Source organism: Penicillium soppii (genome assembly GCF_028829465.1).
Source record: "Penicillium soppii strain IBT 18220 chromosome Unknown utg000003l, whole genome shotgun sequence".
In the NCBI taxonomy this organism is placed as follows: Eukaryota; Fungi; Ascomycota; class Eurotiomycetes; order Eurotiales; family Aspergillaceae; genus Penicillium; species Penicillium soppii.
Window position 1 is genome coordinate 2,894,441 of NW_026643233.1, and position 20,579 is coordinate 2,915,019.

Genomic DNA, 20,579 nt, shown 5'->3' on the forward strand with positions numbered 1-20,579 from the left:
ACTCATTGATCGCAGTTGGAAGATGTATGCAGCATCCAGCGGCCAGTATACTCTTTGTTTATTTTATATTGGTGCAATGCAGCATGAATGCTATATTATTACCTTTTTGTTCATTTGATACATAAAGTTAGCAGAAAACCAAACATTATTTAGTTTTTCACTGATTAAAAGAAATTAACCAAGGAAAGTAAGATTGAGCGTATGTGGCTTTCCCATACGCCTTCCAACATATATTTCACACAGAACTAAATGTTTGCTTCTTCTTTCAATTTTCAAAATTGTGGAACCACGTAGTACCTAATAAAAAAAAGAATAAAGATACAATAATCTCTTAAATCTTGAACTAAATTAACAGCCTGACTCCCTATGACTATGATATCGATTGTGGATTGAATATGGAGTATCCGAGTTTTCTGTTCATAAAGCTATAGATGACCATTTCTCACATCAACCAGCCAAGTGGTCGAGCAGTAACTCGACCATTCCATCTTCCTTGGTCTAGTGGTGATGATTTCCGCTTGTCATTAAAACCGATAAGCGCGGGAGACCGGGGTTCGATTCCCCGAGGGAGAGATTTCTTTTTTTGTCTGAATTGAATTATTCAACGATTCTGAATTTGTATCTTTTTTAACCAGTAATAATACTTCTTGGTACGATGAGATTCCTCAAGGAGATCCTGTTGAAGTTAGAATTTGGGGAATATATAACGACATGCTGAAAGTACGACGTATGGTGCTTGGATCTATTTGAATCACCAAAAAGCCCACTTCAATGCACCTCAAAGTGGTCATCTGCTGCAGAGTGCGCGTTGGCTGCATAATCACCCGCAGGTTTCATGAGCACCCCGCCAACATCCGGACAATCGGGGAGCTTTGAATTCTCAGCTGGATTTTGTCTTCATACCTCGGCAGGCATTCTCCGTGAGAAATACCGGATCCCAGACCAATGGCAGCATTTGGAAGTAAGACACATGTAAAGAAAAGTGCAGGATAAGCCACTATGTGAGACAGAATGTGAGTATGCAAGGTTGATGACGCTAAAATTTGCTGGCGCCCAATCCCCCGCTCGACAATGCCGAGGGGGATTCAGCCAAAGTCGAAGGTGACAATCTTACGGCAGAAGTGAGCGAAACTTATAACCTCCTTTAAAGAGTTGAAGTGGGCATAATGGCGGAACAAGAACAAGTGATTAACTTCAAGGTTCTGAAGCTCTATCAATCTTACGAGATCTTGCCCGTATGGAGACTTTTATGGACGATTACAACATTGATCGGCGTCTCTATCGTGACAAGAAGCTTTTACCGACTTTACTTTCATCCCCTTAGAAACTTTCCTGGCCCAAGGCTTGCGGCAATCACTCATTTATATGAGTTTTACTTCGATGGGATTCAAGGTGGAAAATTCATTTGGGAGATTAACCGGATGCATGACAAGTATGGTATGTTGGCCCTGGAAATAACTCACAATTGTATACTGTAAAGTGTCCGACTAACCGAGAAAAGGTCCAATTGTGCGAATCAACCCCCGTGAAATTCATATTAGGGACCCCTATTTCTTCAACCAGATCTACAACACTGGAGTGCAAGATAAAGACAGATACATGGTCAATATTTCCACCGCGCCACTTTCGACATTTGCCACAGTTGATTACCATCTCCATAGATCTCGCCGGGGAATCCTCAACCCATTTTTCTCGAGACAATCTGTGTTCAAGGTCGAGGATATAGTCCAAGAAAAGGTCGGAAAAGTAACCACGCGCCTGGAAACAGCCCACCAAAACGGATCTGCCGTGTTCCTAGATGATATCTTTGCGGCATTAACTGCAGACATAATTTCGGACTATGCGTACGGAAAGAGCCTTAATGTTCTTGATGATAAAAATTTTCGCAATAGCTTTCGAGATGCCCTGACAAGTGGAGCGCCTCTTTGTCACATGCTGCGATTCTTTCCTCTATTGTTGACACTCCTCGACCGCATACCATCAGTTATACAGTGGCTGAGCCCGAGTACTGCGGGTCTATTCGACATGAAGCGGGGAGTCGAACAGCAGAGTAGAGAGGCAATTCAAAAGAGCAAATCTGCGCGCTCGGGTCAATCAGCCAGAACTATATACGATGCTTTGACCGATAGCTCGGTTCCAGCGGAGGAGAGAACGATGGAGCGCCTGCGAGACGAGGGCATGGTTGTGCTTTCAGCAGGTACAGAAACAACAGCAAGGGTATTGTCTATGGGTGCGTTTTATATCTACCGGGACGAGCACATTCTGCGCAAATTACGAGAAGAGCTCGAAAAAGCCCTGCCAACACTCGATGAGAACCTCTCCTGGACCCAGCTGGAGAAACTGCCCTATTTGGTACGTCGGATATTCTCTAGTATATACTCTTCAAGAGAGCCTGTTGTTAACCAATTTGCAGAGTGCAATTGTCAAAGAGTCTCTTCGGATGAGCAGCAGTGTAACCATTCGAGCACCAAGAATTTCTCATAGAGTGCTGGCATATAAAGAATATATGATTCCACCCGGAGTAAGTCAAACGAGCAGAAAGTGAATCGTCCAAACCCGAAATGTTAATCGACAGCTACAGACTCCTGTTAGCCAGTCCATCTATTTTGTGCATACAGATCCTACTGTATTCCCCAACCCGGACAAGTTCGATCCAGAAAGATGGATAAAATCTTCTGAAAATGGAGACCGACTCGAGCGATACCTAGTTCCATTTTCAGGGGGCTCATTCATTTGCCTCGGGATGAAGTAAGTAATTTCCAAACAATCCCGCGATCATCTCCTTGGGATCTACCAATCATGTTTGATGAGCAAAATGACTGAGATTTTGAACTAACTGAACAGCTTGGCTTATTGTGAATTGTATCATATGTTTGCAACGCTCGTGCGCCGCTTCGATTTGAAGCATGAGACAAAGCCGGAGGAAATTAGAATCACACGCGACTTCATTATAGGTTTGCCGGATGAAGACGAGCTCAAGATACGAAGCTATGTATCTAATGTTATAAGAGACTAGGAGGTGAGGATGCACAGCAATTGAATATGTTGTATAGTGAGATCAAGTCTAGAACTTCGATATTATTTCGGAGCCTGGTTTCTTCAGGCTACATAATGTAGATAAACCAAGCGAAAAACAGTAGAGTCGATATTTTAGAGTTTGATAGAAATTCGCAAAGTCAAGAGGTTGAGATAATATGCGACACATACCCCCATAAGGACTAATGTCATGAGGTGGAGCTCATCTCAGGGTTCAGCGCTTGATGTTATTGGAAAATCGTGCTCTTCGCCTGAGCGGTTGAATTGGCGTTCAGCTCTCTAGGTTCTTCAAAATTTTCAGAGTGTTGAGAAAAGAATTATCCCAGAACTCGAGATGACCTTTGGAGTGAAAAGTAGAGGTTTGTTTATTGCTATTTCTCGTACTTGATATATCAGGGTAACTACCCTCGCTGAGCTCCCTGCTCTTGTGCATTAATTCCAAGATGTATCCGCATATCCTTCTCTGCTGACTATTACATTATTTTGATCTACCAGACTGCCCACGGCGGTCCCGTACTACATGGAAACCAGCCACCCCATCATTCGCCAGTTGAGCAACAAGCCCATACTCCCAGTCTAGATACCCCTGCATATCCTTGCGGGCATTGCTAGTCCCCTCATATGGCCTTTTGTATACATCGATTGGCTGAGAAAGCCATCGCGAGTCGGTCTCTAGGGAATGGCCGGCTGCTACCCAGGCTGATGTTCCTCCAGCCAAATACAAGATTTCTCGTGAAAGTAACCTGCGCGTGTCCTCCAGATTCATGGCGGCAACAACGCCATCAGGTGAGGTCAATACAATAGGACCGTCGCCACTGATAGATTTTAAATCGCGGGCAAGCTCAGGCCCAGAGGCAAACCACGCACCGGGGATGTGGCCTTTGCGATAAGAGGGACTGCGCGCAAGATCGATCACAGTTGCTTCTTTGAGGGCTTGAAGGGCTTGAAGATTCTCAACTGTGATAGCACCAAACTCTGCGACACTCCATAAAGGACTCCTGGGAACTTGAAGGTCATCTGGCACTGAATTGCCCTCGAAGACATAGACCTCCCATCCCAGCTGCAAGAGCCAGGTTGCTGTCATTCGCGCCCGCACACCGTCCGAATCATAGAGAACGATGCGGGCCCCTCGAACGCCAACCCACTCCTCAGTGGCCTGGACCAACTGACCACCAGGAGCATTGGAGAAGCCGGCCGGATGCCCGAGTGCGTATTCCTCTGGATCTCTCACATCTAGCAGGTACAAGGACCGCTCTTCTGACTCCGCGGCAAACTGACCGAGCTGAACACCATCTATAGAAGTGATCCCAACGTGTTCAGCCCATGCATCCGCGCACTGTCGTGCCTTTTGAGATGACTCAAGCGAAGGCTGCATGACCCGTTCGGTCTTTCCGGTTTCCAATTCCAACCCCTCTAATGTCCACCCAATGGTCCCATTGCGAAGCGCAAAGACCTCATTCGGAATGTTGGAATGAATTAAAGATTGAGCGCCAATGATACTGCGAGTTCGGCCAGCGCAGTTGACAATGACCCTAGTCCGCGGAGATTGCACAGCCTCGAAAACGCGATATAGTAGCTCTCCCCCCGGGCAGCTGCGGCCACGGGGAATGCTCATCGTACTATATTCTTCGAACCGTCTCGCATCGAGCACAACCACATCACTTTCTCTTTCCAGAAGACTTTTGACTTCGCCTGCAGACAATGACGGGGTGTGATTGATAGACTCGACGAGTTCGCCGAACGCCTTGGACGGAACGCCTACGTCACGATAGACCTCTCCAACGAGGGAGTAGCCATAGAGTCCGCCTTCCAGAATTGACACGTCGCGATAGCCCAGGGCTAAGACCCGGGCTGCGGCACGACCAACGTACTCCTCTCCATTGTCGTAGACGACAATAGGGGCAGATGACCGGGGAACTAGTGATGGAAGCTTCTTTTCTATTTCGGATACTGGCACACTTATCGCCCACAAGGGATGTGACTCGGAATAGCGCTGTTCTTCTCGAACGTCGATGAGGGCGATCTCTTTCTTATTTATCCAATGTTCGCGTAGCTCGCGTGCGCTTATTGTTTTGACCATTTTCCTGTTCGGGTTTGGAGACAGTCCAAGGAGCAATTTTGTATTCTCTTCTTTTGTATCAGCAGAGGGAACACTGTGTATATAAACGGGATTTGGAAGGAAAAGAGAGTTCCTCGGGTGTTTTTTGCAGTTGCTCGGACGTTTTAACTGTGGGGAATTTATCCCGCAACTCATGACGGCCCCGAACATTGAGATCGGGACTTCGCTGGCACTACATTGAATTTTTTATATCCAAGGGCAAGCTGTGCTCCTCTCTCTTGAATTTTCGAATTATGAGTAGCTTCGATTGAAAACAAATCGACCCTATGCCCTCGCGATCAGAAGATCGCAAGCGTTGGCATTACGCCCCATGACATATTGGATCCTCCACAATCACAACTCATTCTCCTTGCAGAGCCTCCAACTCGATTGATGTCTATTTTGATAACAGATGCACATATTTACAAATTTACTTGAGATGGATTATGCCCAAAAGGCTGCTCCCGGCCGCTGTACGACCCCGCTCAAGCTCGCCATTTTAGCATGCGATGACCAATATCGTCACTTCCATTAGGCCCGGAGGCACCTCAGCCTTACTCTCGATGATCCAAAATCCTTCATAGTATGAATCCAACTCGACAAAAGCGAAAATCCTGCGAAGCATGCCGTAAGCAGGTCCACCCCCTGAATCCCGACGTAGCTAACGAGAGACAGGGGCCCGCAAGCTCAGATGCTCAGGTGAAAAGAGCGGCTGCTCCCGTTGCCGAGGCCTGTCATTGCCATGTAAATTCAAAGATGAAGGAGCCCCCGGGAGGCCAAGGAAACGTGCTCGAGAACAAGACGGACCCCAGAGACTAGAGCGAACGGGATCTTCAAGCTCGCATATATCGCCTGTTCTCCCCCAAGATACCTTCAGCCCCCAGGAAGCCATCAATATGCTCATGGGAGCTGGTGAGTTCGACTCATTACCGTGCGAGCTATCCGGAAATTGCGGCTTCGACTCCTCGCACTGGGAAATGCTCGGCAACGGAGATATCTGTTCTGTTCCCCTTCAGTCATGGCAGACGTCGCAACAGAACGCACTGTCTGACACGGCAGTACCGCAAATGGCGCTAGATGCATACGCCTCCCCACTTTCGTTTTCGCAGTCTTGTAACTGCGACGAAGAGGTATCCAGTATAGTCCGGAACCTGAGCCGTGCAAATATGTCGCATGAGATCATCCATACGCTACGCACGGGTGTCTCCCTCGCTGAGAGAATACTCACTTGTCCCATTTGCTATGATGTGTCCAAGCCGCCCCGCGTTACTGTTCAAAATGTGCTTCTTATCGGCCATCTCATGTTCGAGATAACAGCGGGATATCAAAAGTACCTACGATGGCTGAACACACATTGCACAGAGCTCGACATCAGAAATGAGAGTAGGACGGTTCATATTGACTCAGGGGTTGGCATTTCTTCGGAGCTGAGTTTGCAAATCAGCGGTGAGAAATTCAAGGAACTGGTCATACATGGCCTGCAGGCGGATGCCGAACGTCTTTCAATGTTTGGAAAAAAGTTTGCGCTGCGGCAGCGCAATCGACATATCGTTGGCCACGAGTCTTGTCCTGATCCGGAGGGGAGTTGCCGGAAAAAGGAGTATGGGGTTGATTATGACCCGCTTGACCTTTGCCCGCAAAATTCGGTTGCGCGAAAGTTGATTCCTTGTTTTCGTATCGTTGATGAGGTTCGAGGGATGATTGAGCAAGTTGCTGCTGCCGTTGTGTGATACCCGTATTCGTTGACTTGCTTTTTTCCTTTTTCCCAACGTTTTTGAAGCGCATGAGACCGATACATAATGCGCCCACCAGCCTATTTTGCTAACTACGAGCTACTCCTTGCTATACGTTGATGTATCATAAGCGCAAAAGACACGCCGACTACCACTTGTTTCTCTGAATTGAGCACCTCGTCTTGGAGGATGATTTCCTTTCCATTACGGAAGCCGCGAATGGCACAAATGCGCGAAAAGGAGCCAGAACATTAATATTGATTGATATAAAGTATTTAAGAACCTAGCTGTGACATTTTGACTCCCCGCTGTGGCAACCATTCAATTTAGGTTTTCCACTACACGAAGGAATATTTCCAAGCCTACAGAAGCAAGAAGATGTGATCTCAACATCCGCCTCCACCAACGCAAGAGCAAGCTGTTTCTTGATGATATTCGCCTCTGCATGACGACCCAAAAGCCCAAGACACTCGTGATAACCATGCAGAGCCCAAACGTTGTTCGGATGTTGATGCGCCCGTTTAGGTGTCGGGTAAAGGCCTAAGTCCTCAGCATAAGCCTGCGCAGCCTGCTCAACCTTCCCTTGTTCCAGGGAGAGCGCAGCGAATGCATGGCGAGCCGGAAGCATCCACCCCCATGGCTCTGCGAAAGGCAACTCGTCCTCCAGTGTCACTGCATCCCGCAATCTCCTGAATGAAGTCTCGTAATCGCCCCGTCGGTACTCGATTTCGCCGTCCAGCATCGCAGATGCTACTTTAAGGATGTCGGTGATTTTGTTCGGGAAGTCGAGGCGCGTGGGAGGGACGAGTCTAGAGGCGGCTTTGAATAGTTCCCGCTCTTTATCTGCTTCATCGAGATTTGCTGTGGCGGCGTACGCGACGCCTTTGCCGTAGTGTCTCATCACATTTGTGACACAATACAGCTCTTTATCTTCCAGGGGGTCGAGCTTTTTGATCTCTTCCCACATTCCAAACCGAATGAGTACATGGACTCTGACAGCCTTGAAAAACTCCATCCAGTTCGCCAATGCGGGAGTTTCCACCCGAAGAATTTCCTCCGTAATTGTAGCCTCCATCCGATCTGTCGCCGACAATGCCGCTTTTGATTTGCCGCCCAGCATGGCAGCGTAGATGAGGGAGTGGTAGTCGTGTAGGCGATAATAGCTGTAGAATGTCAAGCCACCATTTTGCTGAAAGTACCGATCATCCGCGAGAGTCGCTTTGTAATTGTATTCCACTGCGCGCCGATAGTCCCCAACAAGAACGTCGATATGCGCAGGCATGTGGAATGTATGGCCGGTATCGGGGAACATTTCGCGGATCATCTCCGCTGCAGGGAGCGCAGCCTCAGGAGTGGCTGACATCTCCATCAGGTGAATGTACATGTGTGCGGGCCCCGGATGCTGTTCGACTCCAGGCATTTTGAGAGCTCGATCGAGGATGTCTTTCACTTCGAATACAGGGGATGATGCTATTGGGAGCCCAGTAGACGCGTCGTATAATTTCCTCGGGGCGCAATTCATCAGTGCGTCGGCGAAAAGCGTGATGATGTCGAAATCTTCCCGACCGAAATTCGTGTGTACATCTCTCATGGCCTCCGCGTAAGCTCTGCTACATCCGCCAAGATCCCTACTGGGGTTATCATCGGGATACCGTATCGCATGAGCGTTGATGATCGCCAGTTCCCAATCCGAGGCGTTATGTGCATGGCTCAGTGCTTTTTGAGAAAATATATAACATTGCTTGATTGCATTGATGCGATCCTTCTCATCGAATAATGCCCATGTCTTGTTGTAATTGGAACCGGAACAGAACGATATTCCCCAATAGGCCATCGCGCAGCTTTCATCGTGCGCGATTACCTGTTTGTAACAAGTAATTGCTTCGTCGTGATTGAAGCAATATGTCCAAACAAGCGCTCGGTCGAACCATATTTGAGCCTCTTGAGAATTCGTACTGACTTTGCGACTCAATGTTCCGAGATCGAAGTAGGGGTCGCTTGAAGCTCTGGCGGGCGCATGTTGAGAAGCCATTTTTTGGAGCTATGTCAGCCAGGTACCGAGTGGGATGTATCAGAAAGATTTTTGCTCATACGAAGGAACAATTTCGAATCTAAAGATCACATGAGTTGCGATCGCCACCTCGTGAGGGGTACTGTATACGGAGTCGGAGGGTTTTGTTTAGCGCCGGTTAGATGCGCCATTTCGATTCGGACCATTTTTGTTAAAAGAGTTATAGCCGAGCGCGTCGCTTGAAGTAATTACACGCGATCAATCATGAACATGGCCATTTTTATGTTTCTAATAGCAGAGCTCCAAAGTATAGGCTTCAAAGGAAAGTATTAATGGAAAGAGAAATGTAATATGTTCCATCGAACTTCTATGGTTTGTCCATTTGCTGATCTCTAACTATGTTATCGGCTAACTCTTCTTCTAAAGCGTTTTCAAGTCTTTGTCCACAACGTCTTCTAGAATAGTCTCCCCTCTCTTCTCAGCTGCCATTTTGGCGAGCTTCAACCGCCGCGTGTCACGCTCCGTCTCTCGAGTCACCCACCACGTAATCAGTGTCAAGATCGCACAAAGCCCAACAAGGCCCATGGCCACTGCAAAGGGCACTGTATAGTGCGGCGCGTACTCGCTTCTGAACAATTGCGGACCAATGGCACCTCCAATTTGACCGTAGCTGTTGACGAACCCAATAGAGAAGGCGGAGCCCGTAGCCCGGGAGGTGGTTTGTACTCGCCACGGCCTGTCATCAAGTCAGTTATATGTGGATGTGCATTGAGTTTGAGTGGTTTAGGTGAAATTACCACATGACGGGATACCATCCTGCAGTCAAAGCATTTCCGATCAGTGTGACAGCGTATACTGCACCATTGCTTGGATAGGCAACAAAGACGCCGTAACAGACTAGGATAACCAGCAGGAAGGAAAGTGGGTACAACGGTCTGGGTATCCGACTGCGGTCTGCTGTAATCCCTGTAACAGCAATGAAGAGGAGTCCGCAAACCGTGATAGGAATATTAAGTAGTTGAGCCGTAGCAATGCTCCTGATAAGGTGTCAGCAGCCATGTCCGTCGTAATCGATTATTTTCATCAAAGCGCGGAAGAAAAAATCACTTACGTATAGCCAAGATCGGCAATGACTGTCGATTGGTAGAATGTGACTCCGTTAGTTCCAACGGTGAAAGTAGCCCAAATCAATGTGAACAACCAAAGTCTTAAATCTTTGAGCGATTCAATGATTTCACGGAATTTGAAGTCCTGTTCGTTGGCGCGAGGAGCGTTGGATGGCAGCCGAGCTTGAATAAACTTCTTTTCCTTCACGGTCAACCATTTTGCTGTCTCAGGGACTGTCTCGCAAATTTGTATTAGCGACTGATGTAAAAGTGAAATACAAGAAATAAAACTTACAGTCTGGGAGCAGGAACCAAATAACCACACTGAAAATAACAGTTGCAATGCCTTCAGTAAGAAACAACCTATTGTTCTGTTAGTACTTGCCTCGAAGAGGATTGCAATTAGAGGAGTGTTGGTACCATTGCCATCCAGAGAGTCCTCCTGCGCCAGACACGGTGTCAAAGGCGTAAGCAAGAAGACCACCGAAAATACCGGAAACATTTCCACAAATATCTGCGTGTCGTACATTAGCACCGATTCATTGACTGTGAAGTATACCGAAACTATATCGACCTTACAGAAGTAGAGAAGTCGTAAGGACATTTCGTCAGGGCGATACCAGTAGGTCATCTGAAGAATGACACCGGGGAACTGCCCAGCCTCGGCCTGTTACAATGTTAGCTAATTGTGAGAATTATCTTCGGTCTACCTAGAGAGATCTCCACGACTTTGCGCGAACTGCCAAAAGCACGTACCACGCCCAGTAAGAACCGTGTTGTGAACAGACCACCCTTATTTTTGACAGCAGCATTACACATGAGGACAATACCCCAGCTGAACATAATCCTTGACTGCCATTTTGAGGGAGAGAATCTCTTAAGCAGCAAGTTGGAGGGTGCTTCTAACACAATATAAGGGATCTGGTGCGCCCTCATTAGTATAAAGCAAGGATGCAGACCAAGGGTCTTTCAATCACCTACATAGTAAAGGACTGTCACGAGATTATATTCGTTCGATGTAAGTCCGAGCTGTGTCATAATGTTTTGATCCGTCCCTTTATTCATGATTCGAGCATTGGATGCCTGCAAAGCTGTTAGCTTATTGTGCCGTCTACCAGATAAGCAGCATACACACATTGTTGCTATCCAGATTCTTGAACATGAAAATTAATGAACAAAGCGTCATCAAGCGCCAGTCAATCTTGCGTAGCAATTTCTTTTCCTCTTCTGCAGTGAGCAATGTCCTCCCATTCATTAATTCCGGATCATATCCGTCAATGCTTTCCTGACTCGACGAGGTTTTCGCAAGAACTTCACCACGTCTGGCAAAATGGAGCTCATGATTGTTATCGCTCTCACTGGTGGAGATATTATCGGTGGCTGTGGTTCTACCCAAATCCTTGGATGTAACCCGTTCGCTTTCTTTGTCGGTCATTTTGCGGGGTTGCTGTCAACAGCATGCGGTAGGTCAATTAATATTGCCCTTGACACGCGTGGTCAAATGGAAGCATAATTCACTAGATATGTAGGTCTCTCCTCAAGCTTGGCAAGCTCAGAAACCCCCCGAAAAAGACCAAAAGCTTAGACCAAGCTATAACACGCCAGTATATCTGACATTGTACCATAGCCCACAGGTATTGCAAATAACAAGGGCTAGACCTGATACTGAAATCAAGTGGATAAACAAAAAGCTTTATTCTAAAATTGAAATCCCAGATGCTGAGTAAGGTAATTACTGTATATAATTCTGGTGGGGGAAACAGCAATTACAACTGATCACGCCAACGGAGGATATCATGGTGAAATCTGAATCCCACGCGACACAAAAGCTCACCACAACGAGCTTATCGATATGTTTGTAAAATGCGGGCGATTTCTAAAAAGAGACCAGAAAACTCCCGATTGGAACATAATCCTGAATAAATCGCTTGTCAATCTGACTGCCAAGCCTGGAGCATCAAGTTCGTGATAAAACCCCGATTTCTCATATATCAATCTAATGCACCCCATTTTCGTTGTCATCTACATGATAAATGCCTACTAACTTAAATTGCGGTGATCAATCCTATTTCAGATATTCCATTGTGACAATTTATTATGGCCGCCTTAGCGCCCACACCAACACCAGTGCATACAGCTTCTGATATTCCAACTTATGACCAGGTCCCGGAGACAACGTTTGATCGTGAGTATTTTGTGCCTTTAGTCTAGGATCTACTGTTGCGGGCAACTCCCACGAGGCTGAAAATTGGGGAAAAAACTAATATATTACCTGCACCAGTGGACTGGGCAGACCTCGCTACGTTGGATCTGTCTCAATTTGAACAGCCCGGGGGAAAACATCAATTGGCAAAACAACTCTTCGAGGCCATTCAGAAAATAGGTCAGTAGTAAATTGTTCCATCCTGCCATCTTGTATTTGAATTTACTCTCAATAGGTTTCTTTTATATCGTCAACTTCGGCCTCTCACAGGAGGATGTTGATCGCCAGTTTTCCATTGGCAAAGAGCTGTTCAAGCTCCCAATAGAAGAAAAGCTCAAGTATCGTGCCGAGCTTGAAAAAGGTGGTTATAACGGCTACAAGCCGATGGGGCTCCGAGTAGGTCGAGAATTGATAACCAGTAAGAGGGAATCCTTCTAACTTCCATTGTAGGAAATTAGCCCGGGCGTCTTTGACAAGACTGAAATTTACAACATCCCAAAATTCATTCCCGAACTTGAACTTCCCCAACCAGACATCGTTAATAACAATCGACCTATTATTGAGAGCTTCGCGCGCCACATTCACGATGAAGTCGTGCGCAAGTTGCTCGTATTATTTGCTATTATCCTAGAGCTACCCGAAGACTATTTCCTTAAGGTGCATCGTTACGACAAAAAGAGCGACTGTCATCTACGTTACATGAAGTACCACCGGCGGACGGACGAGGAGAACGAAAAGTCCTCTGGGATCTGGTCCAAAGGCCATACCGACTTCGGCAGTCTGACTTTATTGTTCCGGCAGCCAGTTGCCGCGCTTCAAGTCCGAACCCCGGAGGGCGAGTGGAAGTGGGTAAAGCCGTGTGCGGGGAGCATCACGGTCAATCTTGCAGATTCATTGCAATTTCTCACCAATGGGTTCCTGAAGAGCAGCATACACCGCGTTGTTGCACCGCCACCGGACCAGAGGGATGTAGATCGTCTAGGTGTTTTGTATTTTGTCCGACCGGAAGATGATCTCGAGTTGCGGCCGGTCGTAAGTGATGTTCTGCATCGCTTGGGATATGACCAAACAACAGATAATAGTGCGGTCGGAATCACCGCTGGGGAGTGGGTGAAGGCTAGGGTGGCTAAGGGTGTTGACAAAGGCCTGGCACGGAGCGAGATTGGAGATCAGCCGATTATCGGTGGAGTGGTAGCTAAGTATTATGAATGAGGTCGGCATTTTGCAATAATACTATGGTCCATGACTTGCTTCTCTTTTCTATTAGCGTAAGTAAGTCATGCACTCGAAAGGGGAGTAGCAGACGACCGACATCGATCAAAATAATACAGTAGGCATCGAAAAATAAGAAAAGCTCAGCGCTTGTTAGTGACACTAGGAAAATCATTTTATACCTAGGGACGATGCTGGGTGATGCCTCAAGACCGATGTGCTCTACTTACGATAGCGGCTTTAGGCGACTACTTCGATACCAATCGTGGAAATAGAAAAAGTCGCTGTGACCGAAATCCATCTTTATGAGCACGCTGGGACCTGCTTTTTAAACATAGGATGTTGGGATACGAAAAAACCAACCAAACTTTCAGGGGCATGAACCAGCTTTGGAGCGAATGGCACAATCTTTAGGAAATGATAGGTCATTAGTGATCCTTCTAACTTTTCAAAATCACGGCGCTCTTTGTGGGCCCCTTTTTCGTACGGAGGAATTTGTGCTAAAAAAAGAAGTCCAGTCTAACATTGAGAATAAATAATATTATACAAAAGTATTGCATTATGTGAAATGCTGAATAGCTGGGTGCTATGGCGGTGCCGCAACATGAAGATGTGTATCAACCAAATCAAACCAAATGCCATCGAATCCGGAAACTCTTGATGCCCTAACAAATCTGATGAAGTCCTGAAGTCGTGATGCACTAATAGTTTGAATAGTAAAAGATGCCAAGCGTTCCAGCAAATCTTCGCCGGGCCCTTCTATCTCGAACATGGCCACAGTCAAGGGGAACACTACGGGTAGAGCGCTCGCCTCCTTGGAAGCCGATTTAGCAAAAAACGCCAATTCGGCAAATATATTATTTGCGAGTTTCTGTGCTTCTTCGTCTTCAACACCAAGCGGATATCGCAATCGATGAATCACCAACAATGCCGCCAGACGATAAACGTTCGCCTGGGTAAACATCGCTAGAACGGCATGTTGGCCGTACTTTTCGAACAATTGTGGCGGTGTTTGGGCCCGCCAGCGTCGGATCTTTTCTTCGATATCGTCCATTCGGTCCCAAATGGCCGAAATTGATTCGGATCCAGCATCAACGACTTTTGTTTTCAGTGTATGACTACACTCGCAAATGTCATAGAGGTGAGGGAGAAGAGTAGCGCAGAGCCCGACATATCGATCAACGATGATTCGACGCTGAGGATGGAGGCGTATTATAGGAATTTCGCGATGGAACAGACACTCGACAGTGTCGATGAGAACTGGAGTCATAGTAATCGTATCCATGATTGGAGCTTGGATCAATCGCGGGATCCATTTTTTGGTCGACATGAGCGCGCTCCGAACGATAGCGCGGGCCGTATCCGAGTATGGTGCCGTCAGTAAATTAAAGACATACATAGTCTGGCCTAGGAAGAGAGCGCAAGCTGCATCGTAGTCATGGGCGATGTTAACGCTTCGCAGGCGCTGCAATCCTTTCGCGGCCTTGACCATATCAGGTTCGTTTCGTCGCATTACGAGGGATTTTTGGTAGGTCGTCATCAATCCCAAGAATGCTAAATATCCCTCAGTCAGAGTTGGGGCGGATAAGCGTAGAATGACATAGACTGTCTTTTGCGCTTCGGGAATAAAGCTGGATCCCAGCATGAATGGTAAGTGAATCACTGAAAACTGTTCCACGTCCATTACGGTGCGCAACGCGTCGGACGTGGTTTGAAGCGCAATGGAGGGAACGAGCAGTTTCTCGGGCGCAAATACCATAGTATCGGTACTTTCTGGCGTCCATGTTTGCTCGGTCGCACCAGATGGCGATCTTGAGCATGAGCGTTGACTGAGTGAGGAAGACGAGGCGGCGCTGGCCTCGGAGTTACGGCGTTGTCCAGGCTCAACGCTGGTAGCGTAAACATCCCTTTGGGAAGATGCCTGCACAGCAGATCTGTACTTCAGGCGTTTGTTGCGGCGAGAGGCCGGGCAAGAGGACTTGAGACGACTACATCTGGTGCAGGCAGGACTGTCACCGGTGCATTTCTCTTTATTGCAGTCGTCGCAGGCCTTCGGCACCATTGTTTCGGGGGCGCGCACGCGCAAATCAAGCAGGGATCTACGTAGTCAGGCTCTTTCAAGTCAACGGTGGAAGGACTGAAGCATATGAAAAGAACCTCGGGGTGAGATCGCTTCCCCGCTTTCCCCAGGATTTTCCTTGGCGATGACCATGGCACTGGCCGATCAGTGGACTTAGACTGGTCCTGGTTCATCACATCTAGAAAGGTAGATCATCCTTGTTTTAACTCGTCCGGAGTTCATGAACCGCGTATTAGTCGAATTGAAACCGCGATTCTCCTATCAAAACAAGCCATTTTGTTTGTTTACGGGAGAAACAAAAAGTCCTTTGGCCTCAGGCCTGAGTTTGCATATGTTGCAAACACTCGGCAGATCGTAGTGACACGGCCCGATGAAGCATAGAGTCTGAAGCATCATCCATCTATATCTCTTTATGAAACCCTTTACATGCAATTTGTGTTTGAAAATTAGCATTATCCTTCCAATTTTCACAATGAACCGAATGTTCCTGGTTCTCCTGGGAAAATCTTCCTGTTTGGCTATATTTCACCCAGGGCGCCTAATGTTTCGAACAAGCGGTCAAAATTTATCTTACTAGCACAACTGCCAGTCCCCAATCACCTTCTAGATGAATATATGTATCTGATACTTCTGATACTTCTTCAATTCAGCTCGAGAGGCCTTCGGCTGATGGTATGTAACCTTAAGATTCACTCATATCCGAGGCAATTGAACCTTTCAGTTGACCACGACCCGAATAATAGTAACTATTACTGGCGCAGCGCTCTAGTTTTCTCAGGCAAGGGCTTTAAATTCGGCATCAAGCAATTCTAGCTGTATGAATAACAGCCAGTCAAATCGTCTAAATGACAATATTGAACTTCACCCAGACACCTTGCTCTTTAACATTAGGTCTTGATATTACTCCCAGATGCATCGGTAATTGCAAGCAACATATCCAACGTTGAAACTGTTCTTTTAGGTCGCTTTACATTGATTAATGCAATTCATAAACGGTTATTTCCGTCCGCTTTTGCCTTTGTGACCCGCCCAACGGCGAATGATTTTGTCCACGCATTATGGAATAATGTAGAACCGACCCGCTAAACTAATATATGGCCTATATAACGTGATATTATATTTTCTAGTTTTAATTTTATTCACCGAGACTGGCCATTCAGGGCTGTTTGACGACTTTCGACAAATTGTTGGGGCGGGGATGATGTCTCCTTGGATTGATGGGCGCTAGACTCTACAAAGTACCGACTTTTGATAAAGTTTACCTCTTTGATGATTGGCTACGACGATTAAAAGCATAGAATTGCGGCATCAATATCAACTGACCCCACTCTTAGAGTCGGATATTGTTCTCGAATGCAGTTAGGGCGAATTAGCTTGTCTGCACGCAAATCCGCTCTCATCTGCACGAGCCACTTTTGATGCGGAGATCTTGCCCCTTTTCTTTTAAGCCAAACTCGTTGATTCTCTAAAGATAAAAGATATAGATGCTAAGTTTAAATTCCTTGTTCTATTTACGCCGCCCATGGGAACATCATACATACATTGAATGTAAAACTATGGTTGTATCCTCATAATCCGAGTCTTCCACTCCTCGCCTGGGCAAATTTGCTTGTCTAAAGCTTGGTACTCTTATCACTGGTGGGCTATCGACTAAGCTGCATTTGTATCATTTTATATTAACCTCCAAGCCACAGTCACATCAAAGTCACCATCGGTTATCAAATATCCTCATCGGCAGTGGTTGAAGAAGATGATCACTTCCGCATTGATCGTAATCTTTTTCATTTGGCATGTATACCCTTGTCATTAATCGATAAAACATCTGGCAATTCTACTTAAGTTGCCTTATCACCCCTCTAGACTCCGTCGGAAATCCGAGGAGCAGGAGCTTGTGTCTTTTTAGCGCACATGGGAACAGAGCTTTGAGATCGGGAGTAAGCGCTATTGTACATCCGGAGGTTGTAATGATCTGCTCAGATGGCTGAGGAGAAAAACACCTTATATCAATGTTATCAAATTGTCCGCGTTACAATTCGAGCTTCAATCATACTCGCCAGCACCACCTCCCACCTTTCCGTGGATTTTGGTCTCAAATAGCCAGGATATAGCTCAAGCATCATGAACCATGCGAATTGAAGTCCAGGAATAATTAGTACGAATAGTATGTTGGATCAATACGATCTAGCCTGGCCACTTGTGGCTTGCATCTGCAAGCTAAAATGTGAAGAAAGCGAGTTTCTGCAGCCCGCTATCCTCTCAAACCTGCCTTCTCCACGGCCTCCGACGGCATCAACTGATATGAACTCTTCTGCTATATTTGCAATTAGAATGAGGTTACATCGGCATCGGATATCGTGAACGCCATTGAGCTTGACGTTTTAGTTATCCGGTCTTTTCTGAATTGTCATCGAAAGGGATAAAAGCTATATAACCTTTATGTTTCCTCAGATTAAATCAATATCTCCATCACCAATCTACTTCATTTGCCTCCTAACTCCACATCAAGCACCCTCTACAACAGCCAACCTTCATCATGAAGTTCTCAACCACTATCTTTGGTGCAGCAATGCTCACAGCCTCTGCCATTGCAGCTCCCCTGACTGCTCAACGTCAGGCACGCCGTGGCACTCGCAACGTCTCCCGCGCCAGCCACCCTCCTTACAAGCCAGGCACATCCGAGGTTCTTCATCTGAATGAAACATCCCATGAGGAGTATAGCTCCAACTGGGCTGGTGCTGTCCTCATCGGAACTGGCTACACCGCGGTCACTGCGGAGTTCACGGTTCCCACTCCCAAGCTCCCCAGTGGTGCTTCATCCAGCAAGCAGTACTGCGCCTCTGCGTGGGTTGGAATAGACGGTGATACTTGTAGCACCGCCATTCTTCAGACGGGTATCGACTTCTGCATCCAAGGAAGCAGCGTCTCTTACGACGCCTGGTACGAGTGGTACCCCGACTATGCTTACGACTTCTCTGGAATTTCTATCGCCGCTGGAAATGTGATCAAGGTCACTGTTGATGCTACTTCCAAGACTGCTGGTACTGCCACCGTCGAGAATGTGTCAACCGGCAAGTCTGTCACCCACACCTTCACCGGCGGCGTTGATGGTGATCTCTGCGAGTACAATGCCGAATGGATTGTCGAGGACTTCGAAAGCAACAGCGCGTTGGTTCCCTTCGCCAACTTTGGAACTGTGACCTTTTCCAGTGCAGAGGCTACGACCGGCGGTACGACCGTCGGACCTTCTGGTGCTACTATCCTGGATATCAAGCAGAGCAACAGCGTCTTGACTTCCTCTTCTGTCAGTAGCAAAAGTGTCACTGTTAAGTACGTCTAAAGATGAAATCATATAGTCTTTGGATGAACCCAATTTTTGATCTCCAATGATCGATGGAATAGCAAAGTGGCTGATGGGAAGGAACCGAGAATCTTGCTCTACAGCGGTTTGATGAGCTGTTCACCCTTAGGATGGATATCTTACTGAATTTAACTTGGCAATTACTTTTTTAATCTCAACATATCCGCTTAGTTTGCTTAGAGGCATCGTCTCGCTAGTGTGCTATGTCTGTAGATGGCTGCTATAGCAAGGCTTAGTAGTGGCCAGCCGCATCAATATCTAGCCTTTCTTGTATTAACATCGAAAATTGAAAAGATATCACCTCCAAAGCGTGCTACGGCTGTAAATGTAAATTAATTATGTACAGAAGGCGAGGGGCTATTTTCTCGAGCTTATCAACAATGCATTGTGTTCCCGTACAAAGGTAGCTGCTAAACGTACTTGATTTCCTCTGCGGAGTGGGGGTTTCCTATCTTAGCTGCCATCAGCATGTTGCAGGACCAGTCTCAATGCGGCCAACATGAGTCAAGAACAGCCAAAGAACTCAGTTCGGCACCGTTAAGACCAGGTAAGTCAATTTCGGGAAAAGATAGGCTCTGAAGAGGATTTGGTGCGAGTATGGATAAATCCGAGTCACTGAAGCTGAACGAGTTGTCTGGTACCGTCTCAACTAGACTTGCGCGTAGCCCAAGCTCTTCAAATATTGGATTTTCAGATTCGCGAAAGATCGCTGTACAGGGTGTAGTGTGACTCTGGATTCCTTGCGGGGCTGAATACATGGATTTGGGAGAATCTGCCGGTCTTTGAGATGCCAGGTTCGTTTGTGGATCCGGAGATGCATCTTCAAGCCATTGACCCAATAAGAGTTTGCTATAACGGTATGCGATATGTTGTTCGCCTGTCGCTGCAGCCTTGAGTCTGAAGATGAAGGTCCGCACAAGGGATGTAGAATGTTGATGGGATTCGTGAGAGACTGCACCAAAAGCATGCGCTTTGAAGAGGAAGACGGCGGAGTAAATCTCGTATCTTTTCTCGAAAGGCTCAGCAACTGAATTATTGAAACATTATGTTTGGACCACTAACAAATAGAACCGCACTGGGAGGTAGCGAAGATGTCGAACCGGGTCCATACGCTCATTGATAATTTTAAGAAGATTGCTCGCCGCGTCAATGGCCAAGTATATGTGCCGTCCATCAGCGCTAGCCATGACACTATTTGGAAAGTATGGCGTCTTTGTTGGGCTATGATGAGAATTTGATGGTCTGTCGGTTGCTCTGCAGATAACAGCCTGAAAAGCGAACGCGTTCACATATAACCGCAGATACTCGTATTGTAGACTGAGAAGACATTTTAAGTACGCAGCGACATTCAGGCTGGTCCATGTATCCTCCCAAGCTGTCAGTGCCTTGGCACTATCATCCAACTATTTGGTGTAATCGCCCATGAGCATCAATTGGACCGTGCGGCTCTTTGAGGCGTACAGAATATCATGGACATTTCCTAACAGCGTGGTGAGTTCGACTTGTGCTTGCAGAATGGCTGCATAGTAATCTTCATATGCATGTTTTGGCTGCAGTGTGGGATAGTCATCCGCAGTAAATCGTGTAGAGAGCCCCGGTCCGCGACACCAAAAAGCTTGGCCCATGCGGATGGATATTTGGCGATCCGAGAGATAAGTAACTAGTTGTTGGTTAATAAATAAGGAGTTTCAAGAGCCTTGGAGGTTCCCACATGTCCATGCTAGCCTCTTCCGATCGGATAT

The 20,579-nt window shown here is 46.8% G+C and overlaps 8 protein-coding genes across 8 annotated transcripts; 4 read left to right on the plus strand and 4 right to left on the minus strand.

Moving 5' to 3' along the window:
- Positions 1-1,151: 1,151 nt before the first annotated feature.
- N7529_003231 (putative cytochrome P450 oxygenase) lies at positions 1,152-3,016 on the plus strand (the record flags this gene model as incomplete). The annotated part of the gene is made up of 5 exons (XM_057238758.1): positions 1,152-1,437; positions 1,502-2,352; positions 2,414-2,521; positions 2,582-2,748; positions 2,845-3,016. Coding segments are annotated over 5 exons (1,584 nt in total), but the record flags the coding sequence as incomplete, so codon positions are not given.
- Positions 3,017-3,514: 498 nt separating this feature from the next.
- Positions 3,515-5,116, minus strand: N7529_003232 (uncharacterized protein; the record flags this gene model as incomplete). The annotated part of the gene is made up of 1 exon (XM_057238759.1): positions 3,515-5,116. One exon carries the CDS (start codon positions 5,114-5,116, stop codon positions 3,515-3,517), a length of 1,602 nt encoding a protein of 533 aa, XP_057101370.1.
- A 914-nt stretch (positions 5,117-6,030) lies between these two features.
- Positions 6,031-6,864, plus strand: N7529_003233 (uncharacterized protein; the record flags this gene model as incomplete). Its single annotated transcript, XM_057238760.1, has 1 exon — positions 6,031-6,864. One exon carries the CDS (start codon positions 6,031-6,033, stop codon positions 6,862-6,864), a length of 834 nt encoding a protein of 277 aa, XP_057101371.1.
- A 286-nt stretch (positions 6,865-7,150) lies between these two features.
- On the minus strand, positions 7,151-8,899 carry N7529_003234 (uncharacterized protein; the record flags this gene model as incomplete). Its single annotated transcript, XM_057238761.1, has 1 exon — positions 7,151-8,899. The coding sequence occupies one exon, from the start codon at positions 8,897-8,899 to the stop codon at positions 7,151-7,153; it is 1,749 nt and encodes a 582-aa protein (XP_057101372.1).
- Positions 8,900-9,298: 399 nt separating this feature from the next.
- Positions 9,299-11,419, minus strand: N7529_003235 (uncharacterized protein; the record flags this gene model as incomplete). The annotated part of the gene is made up of 9 exons (XM_057238762.1): positions 9,299-9,614; positions 9,676-9,915; positions 9,990-10,218; positions 10,280-10,347; positions 10,405-10,498; positions 10,564-10,651; positions 10,741-10,905; positions 10,966-11,067; positions 11,120-11,419. The coding sequence occupies 9 exons, from the start codon at positions 11,417-11,419 to the stop codon at positions 9,299-9,301; spliced, it is 1,602 nt and encodes a 533-aa protein (XP_057101373.1).
- Positions 11,420-12,081: 662 nt separating this feature from the next.
- Positions 12,082-13,399, plus strand: N7529_003236 (uncharacterized protein; the record flags this gene model as incomplete). Its single annotated transcript, XM_057238763.1, has 4 exons — positions 12,082-12,169; positions 12,266-12,367; positions 12,423-12,583; positions 12,638-13,399. 4 exons carry the CDS (start codon positions 12,082-12,084, stop codon positions 13,397-13,399), a joined length of 1,113 nt encoding a protein of 370 aa, XP_057101374.1.
- A 586-nt stretch (positions 13,400-13,985) lies between these two features.
- On the minus strand, positions 13,986-15,461 carry N7529_003237 (Zn(II)2Cys6 transcription factor domain-containing protein; the record flags this gene model as incomplete). The annotated part of the gene is made up of 1 exon (XM_057238764.1): positions 13,986-15,461. The coding sequence occupies one exon, from the start codon at positions 15,459-15,461 to the stop codon at positions 13,986-13,988; it is 1,476 nt and encodes a 491-aa protein (XP_057101375.1).
- Positions 15,462-18,012: 2,551 nt separating this feature from the next.
- Positions 18,013-18,816, plus strand: N7529_003238 (A4/G1 family peptidase; the record flags this gene model as incomplete). Its single annotated transcript, XM_057238765.1, has 1 exon — positions 18,013-18,816. The coding sequence occupies one exon, from the start codon at positions 18,013-18,015 to the stop codon at positions 18,814-18,816; it is 804 nt and encodes a 267-aa protein (XP_057101376.1).
- Positions 18,817-20,579: the final 1,763 nt, after the last annotated feature.